Source organism: Myotis nattereri, assembly GCF_964212035.1.
Source record: "Myotis nattereri genome assembly, chromosome: 16".
NCBI lineage: Eukaryota > Metazoa > Chordata > Mammalia > Chiroptera > Vespertilionidae > Myotis > Myotis nattereri.
Window position 1 is genome coordinate 32358809 of NC_138091.1, and position 27997 is coordinate 32386805.

Consider the following 27997-nt stretch of genomic DNA (forward strand, 5'->3'; position numbering starts at 1 on the left):
CCAAACAGCTCTATGTGATTTAGTTCACTGATATACTGTATTTATGTCACCCAAATTGACAAGCAATGTTAATTATTCTTTGGCTTTAAAGTTTTGGAGTTATCTCTCAGGGGTTGACATACCACCACCTTCACAGAGATGCCATCACTGTGGTGGTGAACCGCCCACCTCCCTGACATCTACCACCCAGTCTCACAAGTCATCCCTCGGGATCTACTTTCACATTTGGATGGGTTACAGTTACTGAAGACCATACATCCTCTTCCAAAAAACTAGATTTCTAAAAACATGGCCAAGAATTGTCCTTATCCTTGCCTGGCTGGCATGTCTCAGTGGTTGAGCGTCAACCTATGAACCAGGAGGTCACAGTTTAATTCGCAGTCAGGGCACATGCCCAGGTTTCAGGCTCCATCCCTAGTGGGGGGCATGCAGGAGGCAGCCAATCAATGATTCTCTCATCATCATTGATGTTTCTATCTCTTTCTCTCCCTTCCTCTCTGAAATCAATAAAAAATATTTTTTAAAAAAAGAATTGTCCTTATTCTTAATGGAATTTTAAAAATCTCTATTCAAGTGCAAATTTAAAAATTAGAAAGCCAGTACACATTTTCTGAAAAAGTCAGATTCTTTAAAAAAGAGTACATTCTCTTTTGAACTTTATTATTATGATTAAAAATCATAATGACTGAGGTTTCTAATAATCACCAATTGTAAAAACAATCAAGACACAAGTCAAGTTGAAACGCTCACTTTATTGTTGACTGATTGAAATTTATCATGCTGAAGGTGCTGAAACACTGAGGTGCTAGTCAGGAACCTTTTTAGTATGTGCCAGACCCTACTGCCTAATTCACACAAAGATTTTATTTTATCTTTTTCCATTTTACCGAAGTCAGTGACGATAGCTTTAGTTGATAGGCAGCAGGCATATGAGAACAGTGGGAGATCTAGCTCCTTGGTCTTTGTATTCATATACAGAAAAAAGTTTGGAAAGCTGATAAAAACATTTCATTTTATTAAGCCTTAAAACCACTGAAACCAAATCCATGCCAAGGTTCCTACTTGACACATGTTCCTCAAAAGATATTATTTCCTTCAACATATACAAAGGTAAGAAAGGCATATTTAAGGGAAGAAATATCACCACGGTATATTGGCTTTTCAACATGACAGAGAAAAAGCAAACTTCCTTCATTTAGAAATTGGGTCTCCTCTTCACATACTCTGCCAAAAGACAGAGTCTGGCCAAAAGATGTAGGAGTCTGATAATCTGTTCATCTTTTAAACCTTGCTAATAAAGTTGAATAAATGCCCATTACATAGATATCAACTTATAGAATCAGATGGACCAAATAGATTACTTTTCAGAACCTACTTTCATATCAAACTGAGTCACCATACAGAGCTCATCCTCTAAAAAACACAAACAAAAATCTACTATCTCTGTAACACTTCTAGGTTTTGACATCATTGGGAAGGCACAATGCAATTTAATGAATTGTTATACCCACAATGTTAACACAGTACTCTTATCATATCACCAAGTGCATTTTCTTTTTAATTACTTTCATATTCCTAGCCTTTCCTTTTGTTTCTGCAGTGCTTATTAGGAAAAGTAAGCAGAATTCAGTAAGAAAGTTCTAGTGAATTTCAAAGACGTTAAGTCAAATTTTCCTGCTGTCCTTGGATGAACAATTGTGGGATTAAACACAGAAAGTGGACAACCAAGATACCTAGTCTATTAAAAACCAGTCCCACAATCCTACTTGAATCTAGAATCCTACAGAGGGGACAAGATAAAAATGTTATAATATATCCCACTATCCAAAATTCTCTCAGAAGCTTAAAACAAACATAAACTATTAAAAATATCAGCGGTAAAGCTTCTATTAACTGACTTCTAATCAGTTTCTCCCAAAATTTGCACACAATATCTTATATAGGTGATAATTTATACTTACAGGATGTAAAAAAATCTAAAATAAGAAAGCACTGTGTTAAATCTCTTAATGTTTTTGTGCGCACATTGCACATTTCCCCCTCAAAGTAAAAATATTACACATGCATCCTTTATCCTTCTATCTTGAAATATTAATAAAAATATAAAGCTTTAAAACGTTAAAAATCTACCAGCATTTATAAATATATTAAACCAGTTGAATATTTTTCTTTAGGAGACATTTAAATAAGTGATATATTAACAAAACCTTATCATTTATAATAATGTACCATTTAAAATTAAAGAAAGATATGAAAATAGAAGAATGCTCCCATAAATATAAAATAATTAGAAGCTGTTAAGTGTGATGGATGGTCCAAGTCCGATGCCTTGCTCTTGAAACAGAATGCTGGGTTAGAAAGTTAAGATCATTTCCTAGTTAATCACTTAGAAAATCAGCTCTTTCCCAGAGTTTCTTCCCTGGAATTCCTGAACCATTTAGACCTGCGGTCTTGGTGACCTTACATGCCTTTGTGTCTCACACAAACGTCTCTAAAAGAATCACACTGTGACTTGAAACAGATAGAATGAAGTCCCCACTGGAGTTGTGCTGACCATAATTTGAGAGGGGCAAGATAACAAACCAGCACACATCCACACACACATTATCCTCCAGTACCATAGATGCAGCAGTTTTTAGATGCTTCTTGATTGTAACAGAAGGCCAGGACTTTTCATTTGAAAGGGATCCGAGCAGCAAAAAAACAAACAAAAAAATGGCTGCTAGATGTTTAGTAGTTTGTCAAGGTAAATAATCTGAACTGAACAGTTGTAATAAATACCAAATTTCCAATTAACCAAATTCTCAATTAACAAAACAAAAATATATTTTTCCTTAACAGAACTGAAAAAATCCCAACAGTGTGTCATGTGCAAGGCTAGTCTGCTTCCAGCTACAGCTAGTGCACAATGTCACGTGTCATCCATGCCTCATTCTTTCAATTCTTCCTCCTTTGGAAAGTGCTCTTGCTTGCAGGCCACATCCACCAGCAGATGAAGATCTAGAAAGAAAGGTTTGTTTACTTACTCTTAGCCTCTCAGACTGTAGGGTTCAATAGACAAGTCTTCAGACAAGAAGAACAAGTTGCTTATGTGTCTTAAATCATTATCTTATCAGATTCTCCATGTAAGGGCATCCCTGTACCTCTAAAGCACACAGATGCAGCCCATTTGTTAACCCAACAAGACCAACAAAGTTTAAAATTTCTATCCCTTTAGTGATGTGGCCAAGCCTTTTTTCATTTAAAATGCCTTTAATTCTAAGTGAAAAGTTAAGTGTCAAAGGGATCAATTGAAAAATAGACATGGCCAAAACCGGTTTGGCTCAGTGGATAGAGCGTCGGCTTGTAGACTGAAGGGTCCCAGGTTCGATTCCGGTCAAGGGCATGTACCTGGGTTGCGGGCACGTCCCCAGTGGGAGATGTGCAGGAGGCAGCTGATTGATGTTTCTCTCTCATCGACGTTTCTAACTCTCTATCTCTCTCCCTTCCTCTCTGTAAAAAAAATCAATAAAATATATAAAAAAAAGAAAAGAAAAATAGACATAAAAATTCATTTTTTTGATGCTATAAGAATAGGTGGGTGGGTTGTGGGAATATGAAAAAGTAATACTTTCAGAAATACAATATTAAAATAGGTAATCACTACTTTTCCAAGTTACATGCCCCATCAATTTTTCACTTATTGACTAACATAGCTGATCTCTTATAAAAACATCTATCTGAACTTGTCTGTAAAAAAAAAGCATACCCTCCTGACAGAGGTCAGGAGGCAAAGAATAGTTGGTTCATTAAGAATGAAAAGAAGTGCCCTAGCCGGTTTGGCTCAGGGGATAGAGCAATGGCCTACAGATTAATGGGTCCTGGGTTCAATTCTGGTCAAGGGCACATGCCTGATTTGTGGGCTCAGTCCCCAGTGGGGGATGTGCAGGAGGCAACTGATCAATGATTCTCTCTCATCATTGATGTTCTAATCTCTCTCTCTCTCTTTCCCTTCCTCTCTGAAATCAACTAAAAAATAATAATTACAAATAAATAAGAACTGAAAAAAGGTAAAAAACTAAGCTTTCAGCTCAGGTAAGAGGTTGTGTAACACAAAAAGCTAAGACCATGTATAGACGTAGACTAAATGGCTTATGTGAGTAACAGACAGAAATAAAAGGATGCTAATGAGACTTCTAGATTCAAACTTATAAACTCATAACATGGCTAGGAAGCCTTTTTAGGTTGGTCTTGAAGCTTACAATTTTGCCCTAGTGACATTTTAGAGTTAAACTAAAACTATACAGCACAAATCCTTTATTTCATTCTGGACAAACAGAGACTTTTGTGACTATGTTTGTAGAACACAGCCTCTGTGGGATTAATCCACAGCCTGAGTGAGAGAGTGGATTCAATAAAATAATTCTACTACCACCTCCAAAAATCTAGAAAGCATCTGAAATAGTACATCATTTTTGCCATATTTTGTAAAAAAAAAACCAGTCACTAGGGGCAGGCACTCACTCATCTAGTGAAGTCCACCTATAATCGATCCATAAAGAGCAAGCAATTCATCCAGATGAGTATCTTACAGAGGAAGAATAGACCATCAGTTTAATGGTAAATTGGCTTCTTGCACATCCATGATCATGGCAGCATGATTCACAATAGACAAAAGGGGGAAGCAATCCAACTGCCCATCAACAAATGAATGGGTAAATAATAATAATTCACTGCATGTATTGCACGTAGCACATACATGCAATGGAATATTATTCAGGTTCAAATAGAAAGAGAATTCTAACACATACTACAACATGAATGAACCTTGAAGACATTACACTAATTGAAATAAGTCAGTCACAGAAGGTCAAATACTATGTGATTACACTTATATGAAGTACCAGGAGTAGTCGAATTTATAGAGACAGAAAGTAGAATGGTGGTTGCCAGGAGCTGCAGAGAAGGGAGTTATTGTGCAATGGATCCAGAGTTTCAGTTTGAAAAGATGAAAAAAAGATCTGGAGATGCTAATGGTAGTACAACAATGTGAAAGTACTTAATGCAACTGAAATGTACACATAAAAATGGTTAAAATGGTAAATTGTATATTATGTATATCTTACCACAAAATGGCTTCTTTACAGTCTAAATAATGATAATGGTACTAATACACATATATATCACATCTTTTTTTCAAGTAACTAAAATTCACTACTATAAGGTCATCTAATTAATACGGAGGAGTAAATAGATACTCAGGGAAAGAACCATTAAGCTATATGGCTAACAAGTAAAGTCAGTGGTTTCTAAACCTTGCTGCACATTGAAATCCTTAAAAACAATACTGATGCTCATGGCTCCTACCCCATACATTCTGATTTAGTTGGTATAAAGTGCAACCTAGGTATCAGGATTTTTTTTTAAATCCTCACCCGAGGTCATGCTTTCATTGATTTTGAGAGAGAGTAAGGAAGAGAGAAACATCAATGTGAGAGATAAACATTGATCAATTGCCTCATATATGCGCCCTGCACGGGGATCAAACCCTCAACCTTGGGTATGTGTCTCGACTAGGACTCAAACCCACGACCCTTCAGTGGACAGAATGGTGCTCCAACTAGCCAGAGTGACATCTTTTGAAAGCTGACCAAAAGATGTAGAAAGAGAAACACCTACTTATGATCATTCTCTGAACACCTCAGCTCCATATCAGACAAAAAGGACGGGCCATATCGTAATGGAAAATACTAACATAAGATTTTGGAATATGAATAGACCCCATTGTAACCCAACTTTGAAAGCAGAGCAGTAATTCTTGATCATGACAAAGGTAAATACTATTAAAGCAACTATGCAGTGGGAGGCTGAAGGACAAAAGCAATAAACTCTATTCTTTTTTTCAGTGAACAAATGTCATTTATTTAACTACTTAAGACTCTATTATATTGATAGGTTCAAATTATGGACAAGAGCATATCACAGATAGGCATGTTTAAAATAACAGTAGATATAAAGCTCTATAAGAGCCTTGAAGTGACTTATGTAAATTAGTGTGAGCAACAAACCCTCTTAATCTTAATGCTTGGCTTTAAAGTAGCATTTGGCACACAGCTTCTAATAACAAGCATCTAAACAATAATTTTATTAAAGTGAGTTTCCTTAATTAGCAAAGGAGTTAGAATCTATAGACCAATAAAAATACAAAAAGACATACACCAGCCTGGTGCTAATAGAGGTTTATATGACTTCATTCAGAAGAGAACCTTGCATACTCATCAGAGAAGGTAAGTATTTGGGAATCACAGCACCTTCGTTGGTTTGAGAGCTGAAAGGCCTTGAGGGACAAGGGCACTGTATTTATTTGGGAATGTTAATTCTTTTTTAAAAAAATATATTTTATTGATTTTTTACAGAGAGAAGAAGGGAGAGGGATAGAGAGTTAGAAACATTGATGAGAGAGAAACATCGATCAGCTGCCTCCTGTACACCCCCTACTGGGGATGTCCCCGCAACCAAGGTACATGCCCTTGACCGGAATCGAACCTGGGACCTTTCAGTCTGCAGGCTGACGCTCTAGCCATTGAGCCAAACCAGTTAGGGCTGGGAATGTTAATTCTTATTGCAAGCACTCTCCAGGGTCTTGGGGCTATTACTTTAATGAAATTTCACCCATAATCCAACAGGCACAAAATTCCTTTCTTCAGGAATGAACTGAACTCTTAAACATTCAGTTTCCCTTAACTATAAATATCCCATCAGAATGTAGGACAGTGTAGCTTCCACAATAAGATTACTATTTGGGTATATTCAGTTTAGGGTAATATCATTATAGAAATTGGAAGTACATGATTGAGTCTATTTTGATTTAACTCTTGGTATTTTTAATCCGTAAGTTATTTCCTTAAGTCTAACTGTGCTCAAAAGCACGGCAATGCCTGATTAACAACCTCCTTCTAACAAAATGTATATCTATTGAGATCAACATGTGGATACAAATCTAATTGAAGTCACTTATTAAAAAAAGATTCAAAGAAATCTTGAAGTATGAGGAGATGCCCCTACCCTAAACAGAGCAGATTTTCAAAATAGGTCAGTTATAGTAGGGCTCTGATAAGTTCTGGAATATAGAATGCTCCTGTTCAACAGGATACTGAGCAACATGATGACATTCCCACATTTAATGGTAGAAGGAGTAGCAGAATATGGAGCCAAAGAAGTCTTGAAGGTGGTTTCTTAAAAATATAATGTATTATGAGAGCTGGAACCTTTATTTGTTTGTTTGTTTATTTTTATTTTAGAGAGCAAGGAAGGGAGAAACGTTGATTTGTTGTTCCACTTCTTTATGCATTCATTGGTTGAACCTGCAACCTTGGCATATAGGGCAGTGATGGTGAACCTTTTGAGCTCGGCGTGTCAGCATTTTGAAAAACCCTAACTTAACTCTGGTGCCGTGTCACATAGAGAAATTTTTTGATATTTGCAACCATAGTAAAACAAAGACTTATATTTTTGATATTTATTTCATATATTTAAATGCCATTTAACAAAGAAAAACCAACCAAAAAAATGAGTTCGCGTGTCACCTCTGACACTCATGTCATAGGTTCACCATCGCTGATATAGGGACTACATTCTAATCAACTGAGTTACCCAGCCAGGGTGAGAGCTGGAACCTTATTGAAGCTCCACTACTATCATTACTCTTAATGATAGTGACAGTTGAAATTTTATATTTGGTTCCTATCATTTAATCATTTATCTTTGGAGTTCAGTATCTATCAAAATAAAAAACATTTGTGGTTTTGGTTTTTCAGTTAATCCTCACCTGAGGATGTTTTCTCCATTGTTTTTGTTTGTTTGTTTGTTTGTTTGTTTTTTAGAGAGAGTGAAAGGGAGGGGGAGAGACAGAGAGAAACATGGAGGTGAGAGAGACACAGGGATTGGTTGCCTCTTGCACACACCCGACCAGGGCTGGGGATCGAGCCTACAACTGAGGTATGAGCCTTTGACCAGAATCAAACTTGGGACCCTTCAGACAGCCTGACACTCTATCCACTGAGCCAAACCAGCTATGGCAATAAAAAACATTTGGGCATCTACAAGAACTAAACTGAATACTAGTCCATTGTGAACCCTTTCCACAAGTACCTTCTTACTCTCTTAAGGGCTTCTCTGGTCATCAATGATCAGGGCTATGAAAAGATCAGAAGCTAAGCACAAAGACTTTCTAATACAAGGTGCAATAAACTGAATGCCCAATTTATACATTGAAACATAACCCCCAATGTGATGGTGTTAGAAGATGGTTCCTTTGGGAAGTAATTAGGGCATGAGGGTGGAGCCCTTATAAATGAGATTAGTACCCTTATAAAAAAAATCCCAGAGAGCTCCCTTGTCCCTTCTGCCATGAACGGACACAGTAAGAGGGTGGCCATCTATGAACCACGAACAGGGCCCTCGCCAGACAATGAATCTGTTGGTGCCTTAATCTTAGACTTCCCAGCCTCCAGAACTGTGAGAAATAAATTTCTGTTGTTTATAAGTCACCTACTCTATGGTATTTTTGTTATAGCAGCCTGAACAGAACAAGATACAGACAAGCAAACTTTTTCTGTAATGAGCTAGATATTAAATATTTTAGGCTTTGTGGGCCATATGGCTGGCCTCTATTGCAACTGCTCAACTCTGCTACTGTGGTGTAAAAACAGCCATAGATAATATGCAAATGAATGCCTGCGGCTGTGTGTTCCAATTAAACTTTATTTATGAACACTGAAATTTGAATTCCGTATCGTGTGTGTGTCGTAAAATATTCTTCTTTTGATTTCCCCCCAACCATTTAAAAGGTAAAAACCATGCTTATCATGCAGGCCAATAAAAACAGGCAGATGATAGACTTGGTCTATGGGGCATAGTTTACCAACTGCTATACTTAAGAGAAATTTAACCAAAACAGGAGAAGATTTCATCAAATAAAATATTGGTATAATAGTTGTCAAAAAATTATCTTTTCTCCAAATGGTCAACAAGCACATGAGAAGATGCTCAATATGGTTAGCCATTAGGAAATACAATCAAGACCACAGTGAGAAAGCACTTCATACCCACCAGGATGGCTACAATAATAATAAAAAAGTGGAAAATAACAAGTGTTAGAGAGGATGTGGAACAATGGGAAGCTTGTATATTGTTGTTGGGAATGTAAAATGGGTCAGCTGTTACAAAAAACAACAACAGTTTGGCAGTTCCCTGACCCTATTAAAATGAAAATGTAATCAGATGTCATAATATTGCCAATATTTCACAACTTTTCTGCCTAAAACAATAATTAATTCTGGGCTCCTACAAACTGCAGGAGAAGCAATCCCACTGATAGAGCCATACTTTATACTATCTTTATAATATGCTCAGGATAATGTTTTTAATGTTCATCTAATTTTTTCCTGCCATAATTTAAACACTTTCCTGCCATATTTAAGCCTGTTAATAAGAGAACAAGTACAACTATAATTACAAAGTCTATGGAATCAGAAGCAATTATGAAATCACCTTTCATCCTTGCCTTCTCCAAGTTAAATAACCCAAATTCCTTTGCTTTTACTTAATATGTACTATCTTTTTGAAAGCTCAAATTCTTACATGAAATATTCTAAAAAAAAACTTTTACATACTTTACAAGGATAATTAAGAAAAATAGTTAAAATTACAGCTATGTAAAGTAGCAATGTGATAAGTAAAATACAATTAATAAATAAAGATCCAGAAAAATTGTTGTTCATATATTAATTCTACACCATGGTTCTACTTCTAACATTCTAGAGCACAATAATCCTTACCAGGGGACTTTCCTTGCTGTGAGCTGCTTCTTCGCTCCCTGTATCTGACTGGAGTGGATAAATCTGCGTCTTTACTAGGCTTGCTAGCAGGCCCCATCTCTGAAATAAGGAATCCCATCTGTTCTGAAGGCAAGATATTCTCAGGTGGATTGGTCTGGCATTTTATACTGGCATCCACCTAAAATATTAAGCCCACTCATTATTCTGAATTTCTATCAAATTATCAGAGGAGTTCTATTATAGAAACATGACCCAACAAATGTACTTGTAAACATCCTTATGAATGATATTACCTTTGATTTTGTTGATTTAATCTGAATATTCAGTAGTAAAATGTATATTTCCCTATACACAGACTGTTAAAATGTATGTGGAACCAAAACATTTACTTATACGAAACTTATTAAATTTTTTTTTTTTGGTAAAATTCACACACACAAAAATTTACAATTGGTTAAAGTTATCTTTTTCCAGTCTAGCATCCCTTTTCATCAGGTTGCCCCTCGGTTGGTTATACTGCAGTGGCCATAGGCATAACCCTGTTGGATTATCAGTGAGGACACTTTATTCTCCTAATTCTGTATTCTTTGTCTTAAACAGGCTCTTAGTCCCTATAAAATCTAGATCTGTCCTGCTTATGAGATATGAGTTTCTTTCTTGGAGCTCCTAAGTTTTCGTTGGAATGTCAAATCCCTTTGTCAAGGGGACCGAATTCTGAAATACTCTATTTTGTGGGTTTTTTTTAAAACTCTATTTCTTTATGAATTTATTTTAAAATAGAACTATATAATGCAATAAAGCTTATTAAGTTAATTCTAAAAACGGATTTTAAATATATGTACTTTTATTTAGAATTGAAGTTTACTCATTTTCTGGTCAAAAACTAGCAGCAATAAAGAATTAGCCTCTACCTTGAGAATATATCTGTCAAACTAGAGTCAGAGTTCTGCTTTAGGAATGCCGATATTAGTAAGGAAGTTCAAACAGAGTACTCACAAGTCAATTAGAATTCAGTAATGCTGTAAGAAAGTATAAAAAGATTTCCAACCATCTCTTTATTTCCATGCTACAAATGGCTAGGAAGTCCTGATATTATCTGTCAGATAAACCATCCCTTCTGAGTAGTGGAATTTAATCAGCCAAGCATACCTAGTCCATCCAAATCAAGATAGGAAGCAAAACTCAAGGAATGCTTTTAACATGTAAATAAGTCTTAAACCACAGTGCTCAGTCAGACTGGCTGTCTAGAGGTTGACTTCAGACCACAACATCGTGAGAAGAGGCCTGCGAGTTAAGGTTACTTCTTTCTGAATCTTTTGTGCAGAACCACTGGGTCAGGATCCTTCTAGAAAGCACAACCCAAATAAAATCTGAACAAACTCTCCACTAGAACAGCAAGAAAACTGGGTACTTAAGCTTTATTAGCACTTCTTCTTTTCCCCTTACCTGGTGTGGGCTGAACGGTAGCCCTTCCTGCACAAATACTACTGAAGGTGGAGATGGATTATGACTTAGATGCTCCTTCAGTTTGACATGAGCTTGTTGGATGGCTGCAGATTCCTGCATTGTAGTATTTTCAACAGGCTGAGCTGTGTGGATGGTATACATGTACTCAGGTGACTGTGGTAGAGAGCAGGTAATTGCTTGTTCTGTTCCGACCACAAAAGATGTAATATCTGAACCTACAGGAGTAAGTGGCTCCAGCTGGCTAGCCTGACTTGTGGAAGATGGATTGTTATTGCTTGAATTAGCTAGGATATGTTGGCCTCTGTTAGACTGAGATGTTGGGCACTGATTCTCAACAGGCTCCACCTTTACCATCTCCAATTTAGGGGAGGAATGCAATTCATCTAAGATCCGAAAAACAGCCTCTAGGTTTACTTCTGTCTTTTTATTTTCATCAGTAGTACCACAAGGCCAATTAGAAGGCAGAAACTCAACTGGATAGGAGGATGGCATTGGAGGATTCTGGGAAAAGAGAAAATAGGACTGTTTGGATAGAAAATTCAAATATGAGGTTAAGGAGGAAAGAAACAGCATATAGACTGATGAATGCTAAACATAAATAGATTAAACTTAAAGCTTATTTTAAAAAAAACTTGAACACTAATCAACTTTTCAGCAGTGATAGCCTCAATTCTATTTTCAACATTTACTTAGCAACTATTATGTGTCAACCACTATACTAAGTTTAATACTGGAATGGATCAATCATTTTCAGGGCTAAAATATACAAAATCAAAAGGCTATAGTACCCCAAAACTTAATTTGCTGATAAAATGTCTATATATCAAGTTCTTCCATATAGGTTGGCAGACAAAAACATCACTTGTATCTATTATATATTTGTATCTATCATATAATACTATAGGAATGTAGTAAGGAAATTTCAAACACAAGATGCTCACAAGTCCACCAAGGCTTCTATAGATTCAGGGGGAGGTACTGTTCCAAATGATCTGAGAAAAAAATGGATGGAATATCGACTGGCCTTTGGTTCCTGAGATTATTTTTAATAATAAAACAATAGATTTAAAAATAGCTGTCACTTCTAGATTGATCTTTAAGATGTATTCTCTTATACATTGTATTTTGCACAGAGTAGGCATTCAATTACATGTTTGGTGATAAATGAACTCAAGCTATGATATGAAATACTGAAAAGTAATGATTAAATAAAATGTAATGAATTGATGTTGCCAAATGTAGAGCTTTGCACAGAACAGGCATTCAATAAAAGTTTGTTGATTATCTCAGATTATAAACCTAAAATACAGAAGAGTTATGATTAAATAAAACATGTAGTGTGTCCATGTTGCCAAATACACTAAAAAGACTGTCAATAATTTAAAGAACACTAATGCCAAATAATGTAAATTTAATTGTTTAATTTTATGTCTACTTATCTTTATTTTCCTATAATAAACATGCATTGTCCTGTAGTAAGAAAAAGTCTTTAAAGATGTCTTAAATTATTTAAGACAAACATAATCAAGATATGAACATTGTTAGAATATCACCAGTATGATTCAGGGAGAGGGTTCTGGATCCACAAATAAGAGCATCCATTTTGTGTGACAGATATGTCCTTCTAGTAAAGATAAATAGATTGGACTATCATGATTGATGATATCTGCCATTAAAAATGTTCAACTAAACCTGGCCCATGTGGCTCAGTGGTTGAGTGCTGACCTATGAAGCAGGAGGTCATGGTTCAATTCCCAGTCAGGGCCCATGCCCAGGTTGTGGGCTCGATCCCCAGTGGTGTGCAGGAGATAGCCAATTAATGATTCTCTGTCATCATTGATGTTGCGCATGCACTCTCTCTCTCTTTCTCTCCCCCCTTCCTTTCTGAAATCAATAAAAATATATTAAAAAACAAAAAAGGGGACTATTTTTTTAAATGTCCAACTAAGCCCCCTGATCCACTTCTATACTCTCCAAACAACAATCTAACTATAATTTGACACCCATGTAGACTTTTTCAAAAAAAAAAAAAAAAGGAATGTTCTTTTGGAATGCCACTAGTAAGATACTCTCTTAAGAATGGAAGCTATTTTGGCTACATAATATCAAAGGCAAACACATAATTCCAATCTTTAAGCAATTATAGCATAAAATACAAAGCACAGAATTTAATCTTATCTAGAAATAGCAATCTAAAACAACTGTTTCTTAATAAATAATGAGAAATTAATTGAAGTAAACAAAATTTTTAAAGGGAAAGAAAGGGAAAGGATTTCAGATGTCATTTTGGAAATAAGTGCATAAGTTGGACTGTAGGTATTGGTGAGAGTACACGAATGGTCAGTATATTGTAATGGTTTACAACTTGGAGGCTGAAGGACCACCACTTAAATTTCTCATTTTTAATATCATTTTTCTTTTCTCCTTAAAAAAAAAGTAATTACCACTCATCTGCTGATGGACACTTAGGCTGTTTCCAAATCTTAGCTATGGTGAATTGTGCTGCTACGAACATAGGGGTGCATATATCCTTTCTGATTGGTGTTTCTGGCTTCTTGGGATATATTCCAAGAAGTGGAATCACTGGGTCAAATGGGAGTTCCATTTTTAGTTTTTTGAGGAAACTCCATACGGTTCTCCACAGTGGCTGCACCAGTCCGCATTCCCACCAGCAGTGCAGAAGGATTCCTTTTTCTCCACATCCTCTCGAACACTTGTTGTTTTGTTGATTTGTTGATGATAGCCATTCTGACAGGTGTGAGATGATACCGCATTGCCGTTTTGATTTGCGTCTCTCGTATAATTAGTGACTTTGAGCATGTTTTCATATGTCTTTTGGCATTCTGTATGTCCTCTTTTGAAAAGTGTCTATTTAGATCCGTTGCACATTTTTTGATTTGGAAACAGCCTAAGTGTCCATCAGCAGATGAGTGGATTAAAAAACTGTGGTACATCAACACAATGGAATACTACGTGGTAAAAAAGAAGGAATTATTGCCATTTGCAACAGCATGGATGGAACTGGAGAGCATTATCCTAAGTGAAATAAGCCAGTCAGAGAAAGATAAATACCACATGATCTCACTCATTTGTGGATTATAGAGAACAACATAGACTGATGAACAGGGACAGATCCAAAGACAGAGAAACAACGATCAGACTATCAATCCCCAGAGGGAAAGTAGGGGAGGGAGGGGGTAAGGGGAAGAGATCAACCAAAGGACTTGTATGCATGCAAATAAGCCAAACCAATGGACATGGACAACAGGGGGATGAGAGCATGAGTGTGCGGGGGGGGGGGGGGGGGGGTTAATGGGAAATGAGGACACATTTGTAATACCTTAACCAATAAAGAAATTAAAAAAAAAAAAGTACACCACCTCGAAACAATCTGTCATTTGGTGACATATATTTTAAGAGTTACCTGGTATTCATTTTGCCATGGGAGCACCAAGAATAAATGTTCCAAATAGCCTAAGAGACTACAGAGCACTTGAAATGTGGTTAGTATGACTGAGGAATAAATTTTATTTAATTTTAATTTTAATAACCACGTGACTAGTGCCTACTATATTGGAGAGTGCAGGCCTAGAAGAATCCTCAGACATCATTTATGCCAACTCTCTATTTTTAAAATTGCGAAAACTGAGGCCATAATCCACAGCTTACCTGTGGTTACTCATTAAGATAAAATTACACTTTGAAATTCTGTACGGTTAATACTATTGCATCTGATACACAGAGTGTGTCCATCGTTCCAAGATCTTACCTGGAAGTAGTTGCAGTGTGCATAGGTAGAGGCAGTGGGAGTGACACAACTGCTGAGCGCGTCCATGTGGGTAGAAGGAGAGCAGCACTGTAATACAGCTGCAACGAATTCAAAATACAAAGTCCATCAACCAAAATAAACCCCTATAGCAGCGGTTCTCAACCTGTGGGTCGCGACCCCTTTGGCGGTCGAACGACCCTTTCACAGGGGTCGCCTAAGACCATCCTGCATATCAGATATTTACATTATGATTCATAACAGTAGCAACATTACAGTTATGAAGTAGCAACGAAAATAATTTTATGGTTGGGTCACCACATGAGGAACTGTATTTAAAGGGCCAGAAGGTTGAGAACCACTGCTCTATAGCATTCAAGGTTCTCCCCTCTTTTATCTTGGAAAAGAGTACTTTCCTTTGTGGGTGCAATAAAATATATTTAGTCAGTTAGGTGCTATTGTTTGTTGAAAACATGATACAAAATTAACTTTAAAAGTCACTTAATAGTGTCATGTCTAATTTTAGAAATGATTTCTTAGCACCTAAACATTTTTGTATCTTTCTAACCAAACATTAACTGTTAGTAAATGTAATTTCTTTTTGTTGAAAATATCAGAACATATTTGGAATTCCAAAATAATTATTTCAATCATTTTAATAGTAGCACACACTTGGAGGAGGAGGTGTTTTTAAGGATAAAATAAGTATGAAATACTCTCCAAACAGTTCTACCATTATACAATGCATCCAGTGAAATCTATGAAAAAAAAATGTTTTAACCATGACAAGTGGTTAGGAATTCAGATCCTAGCATCAGACTGCCTAGCTTTGGACCCCAGATCCAAAATTTAAAATATGGGTTTTTTTTAAATAATCAATCCCCTTATTTTTATTTATTTATTTTTAAAATATACAGTGGGGCTTTGACTTACGAGTGTCCCAACTAACAAGTTTTTTGAGATACCAGCATTGAGTTTACAGAGTAATTTGAGTTAACAAGCTCCTTAACGAGCTCAGTCTCAGAACGAATTAAACTCCTAAGTCAAGGCCCCACTGTATATTTTTATTTATTTCAGAGAGGGAGAGGGAGAGAGAGAGAAAGATAGAAACATCAATGATGACAATCACTGATCGGCTACCTCCTGCACATCCCCTATTGGGGATCAAGCCCACAACCCGATCATGTGCCCTTGATAGGAATGGAACCCAGGACCCCTCAGTCTGCAGGCTGATGTCCACTGAGTCAAACCAACTAAGGCTAAAGTTATCTTTTTTAAAAATAGTATTTTTTTAAAATGTACTTTTATTAATTTCAGAGAGAGGAAGGGAGAGGAAGAGAGAGAAACATCAATGTGAGAGAGAAACATTGATTAGCTGCCTTCTGCACACCCCCTAGTGGGGACTGAGCCCACAACCCAGGTATGTGCCTTGACCAGGAATCAAACTGATGACCTGTTGGTAGATGGGACGATGGTCAACCAATTGAGCAACACCGTCCAGGGCGAGATCCAAAAATTTAATAGCTGCATAAACTTGAGCAGGTTAATCTCTTTGGCTTCAGTTTCTGCATCCCATTAGAATAGGGATGATAATAGGTCCCACCTAACATGTTTGTTGTGAGGAATGAATGAGTTAATATGCATAAAGAACTTAGAATAATACTGGCATACAGTAAGCAATCAATCAATAAATAGCTAACACTGCTATTATTTTACTGAAAAAAAAATTTTTTTCCAAAGTTTCTCTTTATAGCAGGTTACCATGAAAAGATTGAACTCTTTATACTGGGATAGTTATACTCACAGATGCAGTCTTAAAAATAGGTTGAGTCTTCTCTTTTCCAGAGAGAGACTCTCCAAAATGAATAAAAATCAGTTATTATATCATACCTTTGGATTAAACAGAGGATGATATTTACTGAGCACCTACCGTGTTGCAGGCACTGTACTAGTGCTTTACATATATTAGCTCATTTAATTCAAACAACGATTGAATGAGATATTACCACTAATTTATAAAAATAAGGAAACTAAAGCTCAGAGACATGAAATAATTTGCCAAAAGTCACAAAGTGGGTAATGATAGATGCACTGATCAAAATCCAAAATATGTTTTAATAACCCACAATACTGCCCTAATCTTCCTTCTTCCTGAAATGTACTAGAATTCTAGTTGAACATTTTTAAAGTGTCTTTATTACAAGGTGCAACTCTCTTTTTATACAAATTTTTCATATTTCCAGTGCTCTAATACTATTACTAAATAGCCTGGCCAGTGTTGCTCAGTGGTTGGGCATCGATCTGTGAGCAGATGCTCACAGTTCAATTCCTGGTCAGAGCACATGCCTGGGTTGCAGGCTTGATCCCCAGTAGGGGGCATGCAGGAGGCAGCCGATCAATGATTCTCTCTCATTGATATATATATTTTTTAAAATTACTAAAAAATCTCATTCTGTAATCTTTGAAAGTAAATCAGCCTAAGGATTATAAAAATGCATTGAAATGTTTTCCTATTTCTCCATTATTGACTACTGATATTTAAAATATTATAAGTTCATAAGGTACACTAGAAATAAATATTTTCTTATATCAATGTGCAATTTAAGACATCAAATTTTGCACATGTAAAGAAAAACTTGACATAATGGATAGAACTCTAGTTTAGATATAGATATTGCTAAGAAGGTCACATAAAATTCAGGCTGTTGTGACCTGCTTTATCCTTGAAGGTTTTTAAAATTTACAATTAAAATGTTATGTATCTGAATTTGGTTTCCCAGAATATTTAAAGGCATTAATATCCTGAGAAATAAGTTAAACACCGAGGAGGGGTCTGCATGGTTTGCCAAAACTCTGAAAAAAATCAAGACTTTTTTCTAATGTTTTAACAGCTAGGGAAAACCTAGCCCCCTAGCGGCAGGAAAAGAGTTAGAGGTTCAGTTTTACACCCATCAGGGCAACATTAGTGTTTCATTAAAAACATATCAATGATGTGAAGGGATTAAGAAAAAAACCCAAAACACATTATATATACACAAACAACAGTGTGGTATTAGCCAGAGGGGAAAAGGGATGCGGAGGCTAGTGGAGGTGGGCAAAGGGGAAGAAAATGGGGATAGACAGAGACTTCTTTAGGCGAAGGGCACACCAGCAGAGCACAGACGTTTTGTTGAGTTGTACACTTAAAACCTGTATGGTTTTGTGAACCAGTGTCATCCCAATAAAGAAAAAAAATAAAGCAATGAAAAATTATTGGCTTTATTTTTCTGATATTGCTATATCTGACTCCATTGGTTATACATTTTAAATAGTTGTTAAACGTGTACTTTAAAATAAATTTCTTGGAGAAATAAAATAGAATATACAACAGAGAAAATATATGTAGCTGATAACTGATTTGGTATCTAAGAAAACAGCATTATAGTGAATGTCCTTTAAGGTGTCCAGTAACAAATGAAAAGTAGAAAGTTACCTCATGAAAAAAAGGAATAGATAATCCAAAAAGATTCCTCAGTGGCTATTTCCTTACCCATGCAGTCCTACTTTGTATAGTTAACAAAACAAAACAAAGCCAGGTACATATCAGTAAGCGTATTGAATATGAAAACCTAGCTACAGAAATGTAACTGTGTCCTTAATACATGAAAAATTAATCTAGTGTGTGTTATGAATTTATCACTATGTCCTAAAACACATTCTTCTCTATAAAAATACTTCCAGTGTCATCCTGAAGGCAGTATTAAGGCATTAAGTTGCATATAGGATGAAAAGCTAAAATAATGAAACAAGAGTCTATCTCAGATATAAATATGAGGTGATTACATTTTTAAAACAATTCTAATAACTAAAAATAAACCAGATTACTAAAAATTACCTAAAGGTAAATTTCTTCAAAAAATAATAAAGGTAAAAATTTTCACTCCCACTATGAAAATAACATCATAGGGAAAAAATTGAATTCAAGAATAAGACAAAAGTAAAAAGAGTCAATTGATAATGAATCTACTTTTTGTCTTTGAAGGAGTGACAAGAAGGAAAAAAATGTAAATGAGCTGGGCAGAGAAAACAGACGCTTCAAGAGAGGAATGAAAAATGTAAGGAAGATTCAGATGAGTCATTTTATGAGTCAGTCTGATGGCAATTTTTTAGTCTCAATATTTGGCTTTACTAAAGAAATTAATTTATGAAATATAACAAAATTCAAAATTTACTGGTTATGCTACAGAAAGACCAGACCCAAGTTTATTTTCAATATAAGTAATTTTTAAATGAAGTTGGATGTTGTTGTTTTTTACTAAAATTTAATTAAAACCTCCCCAAGTCATATAGCTCTCTTCGAAAGGATTCAAAAGTATGACCATTATTCCAAAATTAGTTACTTTATTAGGACTTACAGAGCTGGATTTTGGAGTGATTATTATCCTGCCTCTGAGAATAATATTCTATGTAACTTTGGGAAAGTTATTTGGAATGCTCTTCATAAATACGTATTTACTAAATTATTGGTTAAATTGCTTACTACTTTTTGCTTCCTTACCCTAAAGTTTGAAAGAATTATTTTCACAGTATTTTTATGGCATTTTCTTTTCCATAGAAGGTCTTTTATATTTAACAGTACAACTTTTTATTTATAACGTATTTCAGAATGTTCAAAGCAGTTTTGCCTACATTATAGCATAGAACTACTCATATATTAGAAGTCATCATGAGGTCTCTTATTCTCATAACCTCAGAAACTTTATAGTCATTTCAATTATTGCTCTTAAAGAAGACAAAACAAAAATTCAGATAACAAGATTCTATTTCATAAGCACCATACACATCAAAATATCAGCACTTAGTTATTTTACTTTATTTATTTATTTTTAAATATATTTTTATTGATTTCAGAGAGGAAGGGAGAGGGAGAGAAAGACAGAAACATAAGTGATGAGAGAGAATCATTCATAGGCTGCCTTCTGCATGTCACACACCAAGGATCTAGCCCACAACCCGGGCATGTGCCCTGACCAAGAATTGAACCATGACCTCCTGGTTTATAGGTCGATGCTCAACCACTTAGCCATGCTGGCTGGGCCTTACTTGTTATTTTAATGTTTCTTTCCTAGTCCTTGCCTTGAACTCTTGGAGATAATTTTCAATTTATAAATTTATATCCAAGCTAACATAAAATATTTTTAGCCTGCAGGAGACAGATGATCAATAATTCTCTCTTATCACTGATGTTTCTCTCTCCCCCTCCCTTCCTCTGAAATCAATAAAAAAATATTTTTTAAAATATTTTAAAATAACATGTCCTAAATCATAATTTTAAAAATAATATTTCTATAATGAATGATAATAATATTAACTATTTATAGTGTTTTCTGATAAGTAATATATAACTGGTTCTCAAAAAATTTAGAACTAGGAGTTTCCAAATTGGAATTTGGAATACATTTTCCCATAGAAACATTATACAGGCTAGTTTGACTTTTCAGCCAGACTGTAACCACCTGTACCTTAAGTGTAGGAATATAGTAATAGCAATATAGAAGCTAATATCTAATATGTCCATAGAAAATGCCTCCAAAATTCCAAATTGGAAGGCCAAACACATTTCTACATCTCCCTGCTGCAGTCTTTCCAATTTTCCACTCTTCATAAGCTTTTGAGTCTCTAGTAAGTTTAATGAGGAGGGTTTGAAGGGGCTTAGGAAAGGAAAGAGAAACATTTCTTGGTAAAAGGAGAGGAGGTAGGGTTACTGTCTAGTTTATGGGCTACAGAAAATAAAGCAAGTGTATGGAAGTCACAGACTATCTCTATGTATATATTCTATGGGAATACAGGGAATGTAACCAAAATTGTAATATAGACAGTCATGCCTAATGTGTTTATTAAAATATTGGATTAAACTCACTAATAAAAACCTGGCCCTATTTGTTGCTATGCATAAGATATATAACTTACAACATAAAATTTGTCATCTTCTGTTTTTAAAGATCACACAGATATTTTTGTTCTTCAAAGAAGTAGCTGACAATCTGGAAAAATACTAGGCCTTGTCTAGTAATTCCCTTATCTAATTTACATTCCTTCCATTTATTTTAGCTTTTGATGTCATTCTGCCTGAGAAAAATAGTCTAACAAATACTTCTAGAGATTGCTTCCAGATCTATATATCTTGAGTCAATTAATTTGCCTAGAATCTTAACTCATAGGGCAAAAAAATGCCCCCTTCTTCTCTCTGGTCTTTTCTGAAAGTCTTGACCCTTGTCTTGTTTCTATTGCCCCATTTCATCACTATGTAAAGCACACTACATGATGAAACACACACTACAGCTATGCTGCTTCTGCAAAATACACTATACATTTGAGTAAAATGGTAAGGCTATTACTCTGCAAAAATGTCTTTCCCCCTCCAAAAAAGACACACTCCCCAAGCTAAACTGATGGTCACTATCATAAGGATTCCCAATTAGCGGTTTGAGATCTACCTGTATGTCTTCAAAACCTTTGGTTGAGTTCTAAGTCAGTTGTCATTGTCAGGTCCTCCTCTCTGCCATTCCCCAGTTCTTAATTGGCTGGGACTGTACTGTCAAACCACACCATCACATTTTTACTAAGAGAATGTAATTTAGTTTTAAGAGATGGAAAGTATGCTCTTTTATTAAATAAACTTCATTACTAAGATACTAAAATTGACTTCATTATGAGGTAATCTCACCTATAAAATTAAAAATATGTAAAACATATAGTATGTATATATTTTTAAAAAGAGAAAATAATTCTGCACCAAGGACAGAGTTATAGTAAGGTTCAGTGTACTTAATCTTAAATTTCATTACTACAACAGTTTGAGGATACAAACATTTCACTAAAAATATACACCTTTATGAAAGAATGGAATTTAAGAACACATGAAATTTTATATATTGTTTAAAAATATGTCTTGATGAGAAATCTTTGACATTTCTTAGGAGCATATTCCTAGTACTTTTGTTTAAGCATGCAGAAATGCATTTAAACATATAAATGCTCCTTACAAAGTAGTGCCTTAAGAGAAGCCATTGAATTTGAATTTCTCATACCTGTTGGATAGTAGGCTTGGGAGTACTGTGCTGAGGGTGTGTAGTTACTATATTTTTGGGAGGAGTTGACCATTGTTTGAGGGCCTTGTTGAACATGTACGGATGTGGCGCTGGGCTGCAGAGTATAGGTAACTTCAGTTGGAAACCTCTGCAGGACAGGAAATGGAACCCCTTTATCTGAAAAAGTGGGAGACGTTTCTACTTGTCCTGGGTGCATTCCAAGGGAGTTCTGCCATGTTCTAGGAGGAATCGGGGTCCGATCTAAACCTTTCAGAGGAAAGGTACTGTGGTTGTGGGATGAAGTTGATACGTAGGAATAAGGAGACAGACTATCACGCCGGAATGACCGATGGAACTGTCCTACAGCCACTGGTCCTGCATAAAAGAGGAAAAGCACATTTACTAATTTTAAATTACACCCTGGACATAGTAAACCAAAAGTCAAAAAATACATACTACTCTTCACCTGTGAAATGTTGAGTTTTCAGTCATCTTTAACACAACAGAAATTAAGTATTGTAAAAACAAGCTCAGAATCCAGAATATGAGGTTACACATAAAATGCTGAAAAAATAATCAAACTTTTGTTTGGTTTTCAATATGTCATAAGAGACAAAGTGACCAAACTTTTAAAATTAAATCAAGTGTAAATCAATATTCAATGTTAAAAAGCCTTTTATAAATTATTCAGTCATCTTACCTTTTACCTCAATTGATTGACCCAGATTTTTCCAATCTGTAAGTTACTTCCTAGAAGTTTTAGAAATCCCATTCTGTCTTTAAAATCATTTAGGAACCTTAATAATAGGCACAAAAATAAGCGCTCAACCATATACATAAAAGAAATAAGTGTGGAACAAATAAGAAGTATAATACAAACCAAAATAAATTTAATCTTCTTTGCCTCCTTTCAATTTTTTTTTTTTATTATTATAATCTTCACCCTGTCCGGTGTGGCTCAGTTGGTTGAGCATCAATCACCCTGTGCACCAAAAGGTCACTGGTTCAATTCCTGGTCCCGGCACGTACCCAGGATTTGGGCTCAATCTCAGTCAGGCTGTGCGCAGGAGGCAGCCAATTGATGTTTCTCACATCGATGTTTCTCTCTCTAAAATCAATTTCAAAACAAATACTTTAAAAATGATCATCTTTGCCGAAAAGTCAGGCTTGAAAACTTTCAGTTCTCTTTTTCATTCCTTAAATCAATCAATAATTTCCATGGTCTTTTTTTCTTCAAAGTATCTCTAGTAGTGTCCCTTCCTAGATATCAGTGGCTCTCAAAAACTGATTTACATTTGAGTCACCTAGAGTTTGTTAAAAATCCACATATGCAGACCCAGAAATTCTGATTATTTGCTTTCTCTTATCTTGCAAGGTAGGAAGGAATTAAAAAGCGGATATGAGTAAGAAAAAGGGCAATACTATGTAATGAGAAAAAAAATATATGTCACAAGCTGAACTTATTTTATAGACTGAGGTTCTTGAACATAAACAAAGCTAGCCTATTAGGAATATTATTATTATTCCTATGGAGGGCTTTATGTATTAAGTGGTTCACAAATGCCATTCAATTGATTTTATTTTTGAAAAATCCAGCCCTGGCCAGTGTTTCTCAGTAGTTAGAGCATCCCTCCTTGCACCGGAGAGTCTCTGGTTTGAGTCTCTGTTAAGGGCATGTACCTGGGTTTCACGGTTGCTCCCCACGCCCGATGGGGGCGCATATGAGAGGCAACCAGTTGATGCATCGCTTTCACATAGATGTTTTTCTCTCTTTCTTCCCCCCTCCTTTCTTTCCTCCCTTCCACTTTCTCTGAAAAGCAATGGAAAAAATATCCTCAAGTGAGGGTTTACCCAAAAAAAAAAAAAAAATTCCATAAAACAGAGGGGAAGTCTAATTTATATCATACTCATCTGTTAAACTACCTAGTGAAAAATGGCACTCAAATACTTAACCTGTAAACTTATTCTACATGTTACACACTATTCATTTTATTTCTATGGTGTTTATTTCCTCTAAAGAATAAAGCATTAGAGAGTGCTCCTAACTACTCCTGGGGCTAGCACCTGGTGCTGTTTTTCCACTGCTAACAGTGCTAAAACAACATATTGCACAATATGCAATAGCTCACTAATCCTTTTTGTACCCTCTTCAGGGTTAAGCTGTTGATGAATTTTTAGACTCTCAATAATATAAGCAGCTAATTAAAGAATTCTCTATCTTGATTTCTCAATTTCTGGTTTAGGTATGAATTAAAATATAAATTCTACTCCTAGCAAGGTAAAGTCTGAGTGATGGCCAAATATCTACTTATTTTAGATGCTAACATAAGGACACTGTTAGGATTCAAAGGACATTCCTTCAAATTTGTTTTTTGAAATAAAAATCTAAAACATGTTCAGCTCTTATTTATTCTTCTGTTAAGGGATATCTCAGAGGGTTGTACTCCAACTTTACAGATCATACCTATGTCTTCAGAATACCTTAATTTGATATATTTGGCAAAGTTTAAATCCAGAATTATAGAAATGTAAGGCAGGATGAATTTCTGTTCTTAGAAATTCTATTCCTTCTGTATAAATGAATCTAAATTAATCAATCCCCAGGAAAAATTTGTCTCTTGTCCAAAACCTGCCTCTTGAGAGCTTGGTAGCCCCAGGCAAAGACAGATTATCTACCACTCAACTTTATGTGACTTAGTTTAGAAAGTTTTAACAAATATTTAAAAATTGCCACTAAAAACAAAATAATAAAAGTGGGCAAATGAAAAAAGGAAAAACATGTGATCCTCACATTTCTTATCAAGTACATTCTCAAAAAGTATAAAGGAAGCTGGCTCAAGGATCTAGATAAGAGAACTAGATCCTAAAACAGGGGATTGTACTGTGAAAGAAAAGCTTTCAAACCCTAAATTGCAGAACACAAAAAACCAAATGGAAACTAAGAAGTAGCAGTGTAATCAGGCATTTAACCAAGACAATTCAGGCAGAATACAGGTTGGGCTAGGAAAAATAGAAGAGCCAAGGACTTATAACATGGAATTAAAGCAAAACAAAATTGGGCCAGTATTCTTGAATTTAGAATTACATTCCACCCAAACTAGTAACACAATTCCCTAGTGAACCAAGCCTATGGTGTAGGCAATCCACATGTGACATACCACCTGCACATATGAACAGGTAAAATGGTAAAAAAAAAACAAAAAAAAACCCAGGAAATTCATGAAAACTACAATAACCTAGGTATATATGGATTGATGTATTATCTATCCTGAAAAAGTATGAATTATAAGTTTTTCAACAAATAATCTTTAAAATGCTAGCCAACTGAAATAGAAGTGAAGAAAATCAGATCCTAGATAGCCCCTGTGTTTCTTTAATTAAAATGGATTCTGTCCTTAGACTACAATTGGGTTTAGGATACGGGAGGGGAAAAGAAAATCAGAGAAGAGAAAAAAGTAAGCAAGAATTGGTTCTTAGGTTTATGTACATATGTATGTATGTATGCTTGTTTAAAGTGGTTATCCTGCCTAGCCAATTTGGCTCAGTGGATAGAACGTTGGTCTGTGGACTGAAGGGTCCTTGGTTCCATTGTAGTCCAGGGCACATGCCCAGGTGGCGGGCGTGCAGGAGGCAGCCAATCAATGATTCTCTCTCATCATTGATGTTTCTATCTCTCTCTCCCTCTCCCTTCCTCTCTGAAATCAATTAAAAAAATAAAGTGGTTATCCTATTGCTCTCAAGAACATATATTTTTTTTCCCTCTCTCTCTCAGATACACAACCTGAAAACAAGTATAGATGGCAGAAATTCTGCCAAATGTCTGCCATGGTACTGTCTCCACTGCCTTTCCCCATTGGATTCCCCATCAAAAGCAATGGCCATCATATGGAAGTAGCTTAATATTCCTTCAGAATTCCTTTGGAACATTCCTATTCCACTGCTATTTCTCCAACTTGTTGCTAGAACTCTAACCTAATTCCTTATCTTCTAAACTCCACAGACACAACCTAATCCCTTATCTTCTAAATTCCAAACGAACAAAGTGCCGCCTCATTCATAACTCCTGGCTTACATTAAGTTGAACACAGTGTTCTTTTGTTTGTATATTTTTTAAGTTTTCCAAAACTGAAAAGTAACCCAGGAAAATTGTATGTTAACATGCTGACAATGTTTCTATTGCTCTCTAATATTGCCGCTCTTCCTGGAACAAGAGGAAGAGCGTCAGAAATCAAGTTTATAAAATAATTTTGCATCAGAGAGGATTTCTGAACTTTTAGTAAATACAGACTTATAAACACAATTTTTTTTCAAATAATGAAAGATTATATCCAATCGTGAACAATTTAAAGGTCAGAATGTGAGCTTTCTAACATTCTTTGTCATTAAAACTTGACAACTGTACAGAAAATCACTTTCGCCTTCTGTGTGTCCTACCATGGCCTCTTAAAATAAGCATCCGCTCTGGGCAGCTACAACCAAAGAGTGTTCAGCCAACTCCTCCTACATAGGAATAACACCAGGTTGAATAAGGAAACATCTTTTTGCCCTTAAGGTATATAAACAATGCCTTATCGTTCTACACACTAGGTGGGGCCTAACATATGATTATTGTCAGAACATGTCTCCCAACATCTCTTAGCTGTGTGTGTCAATGGGTGGAAGATGGCGCTGTCTCTTCAATGACAAACTTCCACTCTGGGGACCTTGTTCCCTTCCCCTTGGCTGGGACAAGCGGTCTAATCGGCTGTGACCCTGTTCCTTCCTACCTTCATCTTCGTCACACACGCTCACCCCGTCCAGTGTCCCCGTCCTGCTTCCCACTGGGGCAAAGGCGGCCCTGCGTTTCTTCCCGGCCCGGCGCTACCCATTCCCGCTGCTCACGGGCCGCACGGAGGCCAATGGCTCCGGAAGGACGGCGATCAGGGTGCAGGGAGAGGAGCGCCTGAAGCGGAGGTGCCTGTGGCTGCCAGGGGGCCCGGACGGGGCTAAACGCCTGTGGGCTCTTCCCAGAGGAGGTGCTGGTAGAAAGAGGGTGCTGTCGGGAGTGAGAACCATGGCGATGGGACCTGTTTCTGGGGAAGCCCGCGGGATCCGTCCAAGATGAGGACGTGCCGCCGGGTCTCGGAGGGGCGGCGGCTCCCTGAGCCCATGTGCCCCGCGGTGGGCGAGGGCACAAGAGGCCGGACGGCGGCGGGCGGGACTCACCGTGCGGATCCGGCCGGGGCCCCGCGGGCGGCGGCGGCTCCTGGTGCTGCAGCGGGGAGGTGGAGGTGGAGGCCGAGGCGGAGGCCGAGACGGAGGAGGCGGCGGCGGCCGAGGCCGAGGCGGAGGCCGACGTGATGAGGAGTCTCTGGAAGCGGTTGGGCGGGCGGCAGGGCACCTTCAGGCCGGCCGCCAGCTTGGCCTTGTTGGCGCTGGTGAGCCGCTTGAGGTGCACGAGCAGCTGGGGCTGGTCGCGGCGGAAGTGCGGGCTGTGGAAGTGGTGGAGCGGCCCGTCGCCCGCCGGCCCGCCGCCCCCCGGCCCCGGCCCGGGCCCCGCCGCGCCCGGCCCGCCCAGCACCACCTTGCGGAAGCCGTAGAGGTTAAGCTGGCGGATGAAGCTGGTGAAGTTGGTGGTTTTGAAGAGCTCCGGCTCGGCCGCCGCGCCCCCGACGCCGCCGACGCCGCCGCCCCCGGAGCTCCCGCCGCCTCCAGCTCCCGCCCCGGGCGGGCTGAGCAGTTCGGCCTCGAAGAGCGGCTGGTCGATGAGCAGCCCCTCGCCGCGGCCGTCCCAGCGAATCGAGCGGTAGCGAGGGCTGTTCACCAACCGCCACAGTTTGGCGGGGAAGTTGTTGGGGTTGATGGGGGTGGAGAGTAGCGCCTCCTCCATCGCCCCC

At 37.1% G+C, this 27997-nt stretch overlaps 1 protein-coding gene across 1 annotated transcript; it reads right to left on the reverse strand.

Moving 5' to 3' along the window:
* Positions 1-2929: 2929 nt before the first annotated feature.
* Positions 2930-27990, reverse strand: HSF5 (heat shock transcription factor 5; the record flags this gene model as incomplete). Its single annotated transcript, XM_081109474.1, has 6 exons — positions 2930-3000; positions 9819-9996; positions 11265-11786; positions 15055-15152; positions 22122-22496; positions 27327-27990. 6 exons carry the CDS (start codon positions 27988-27990, stop codon positions 2930-2932), a joined length of 1908 nt encoding a protein of 635 aa, XP_080965600.1.
* Positions 27991-27997: the final 7 nt, after the last annotated feature.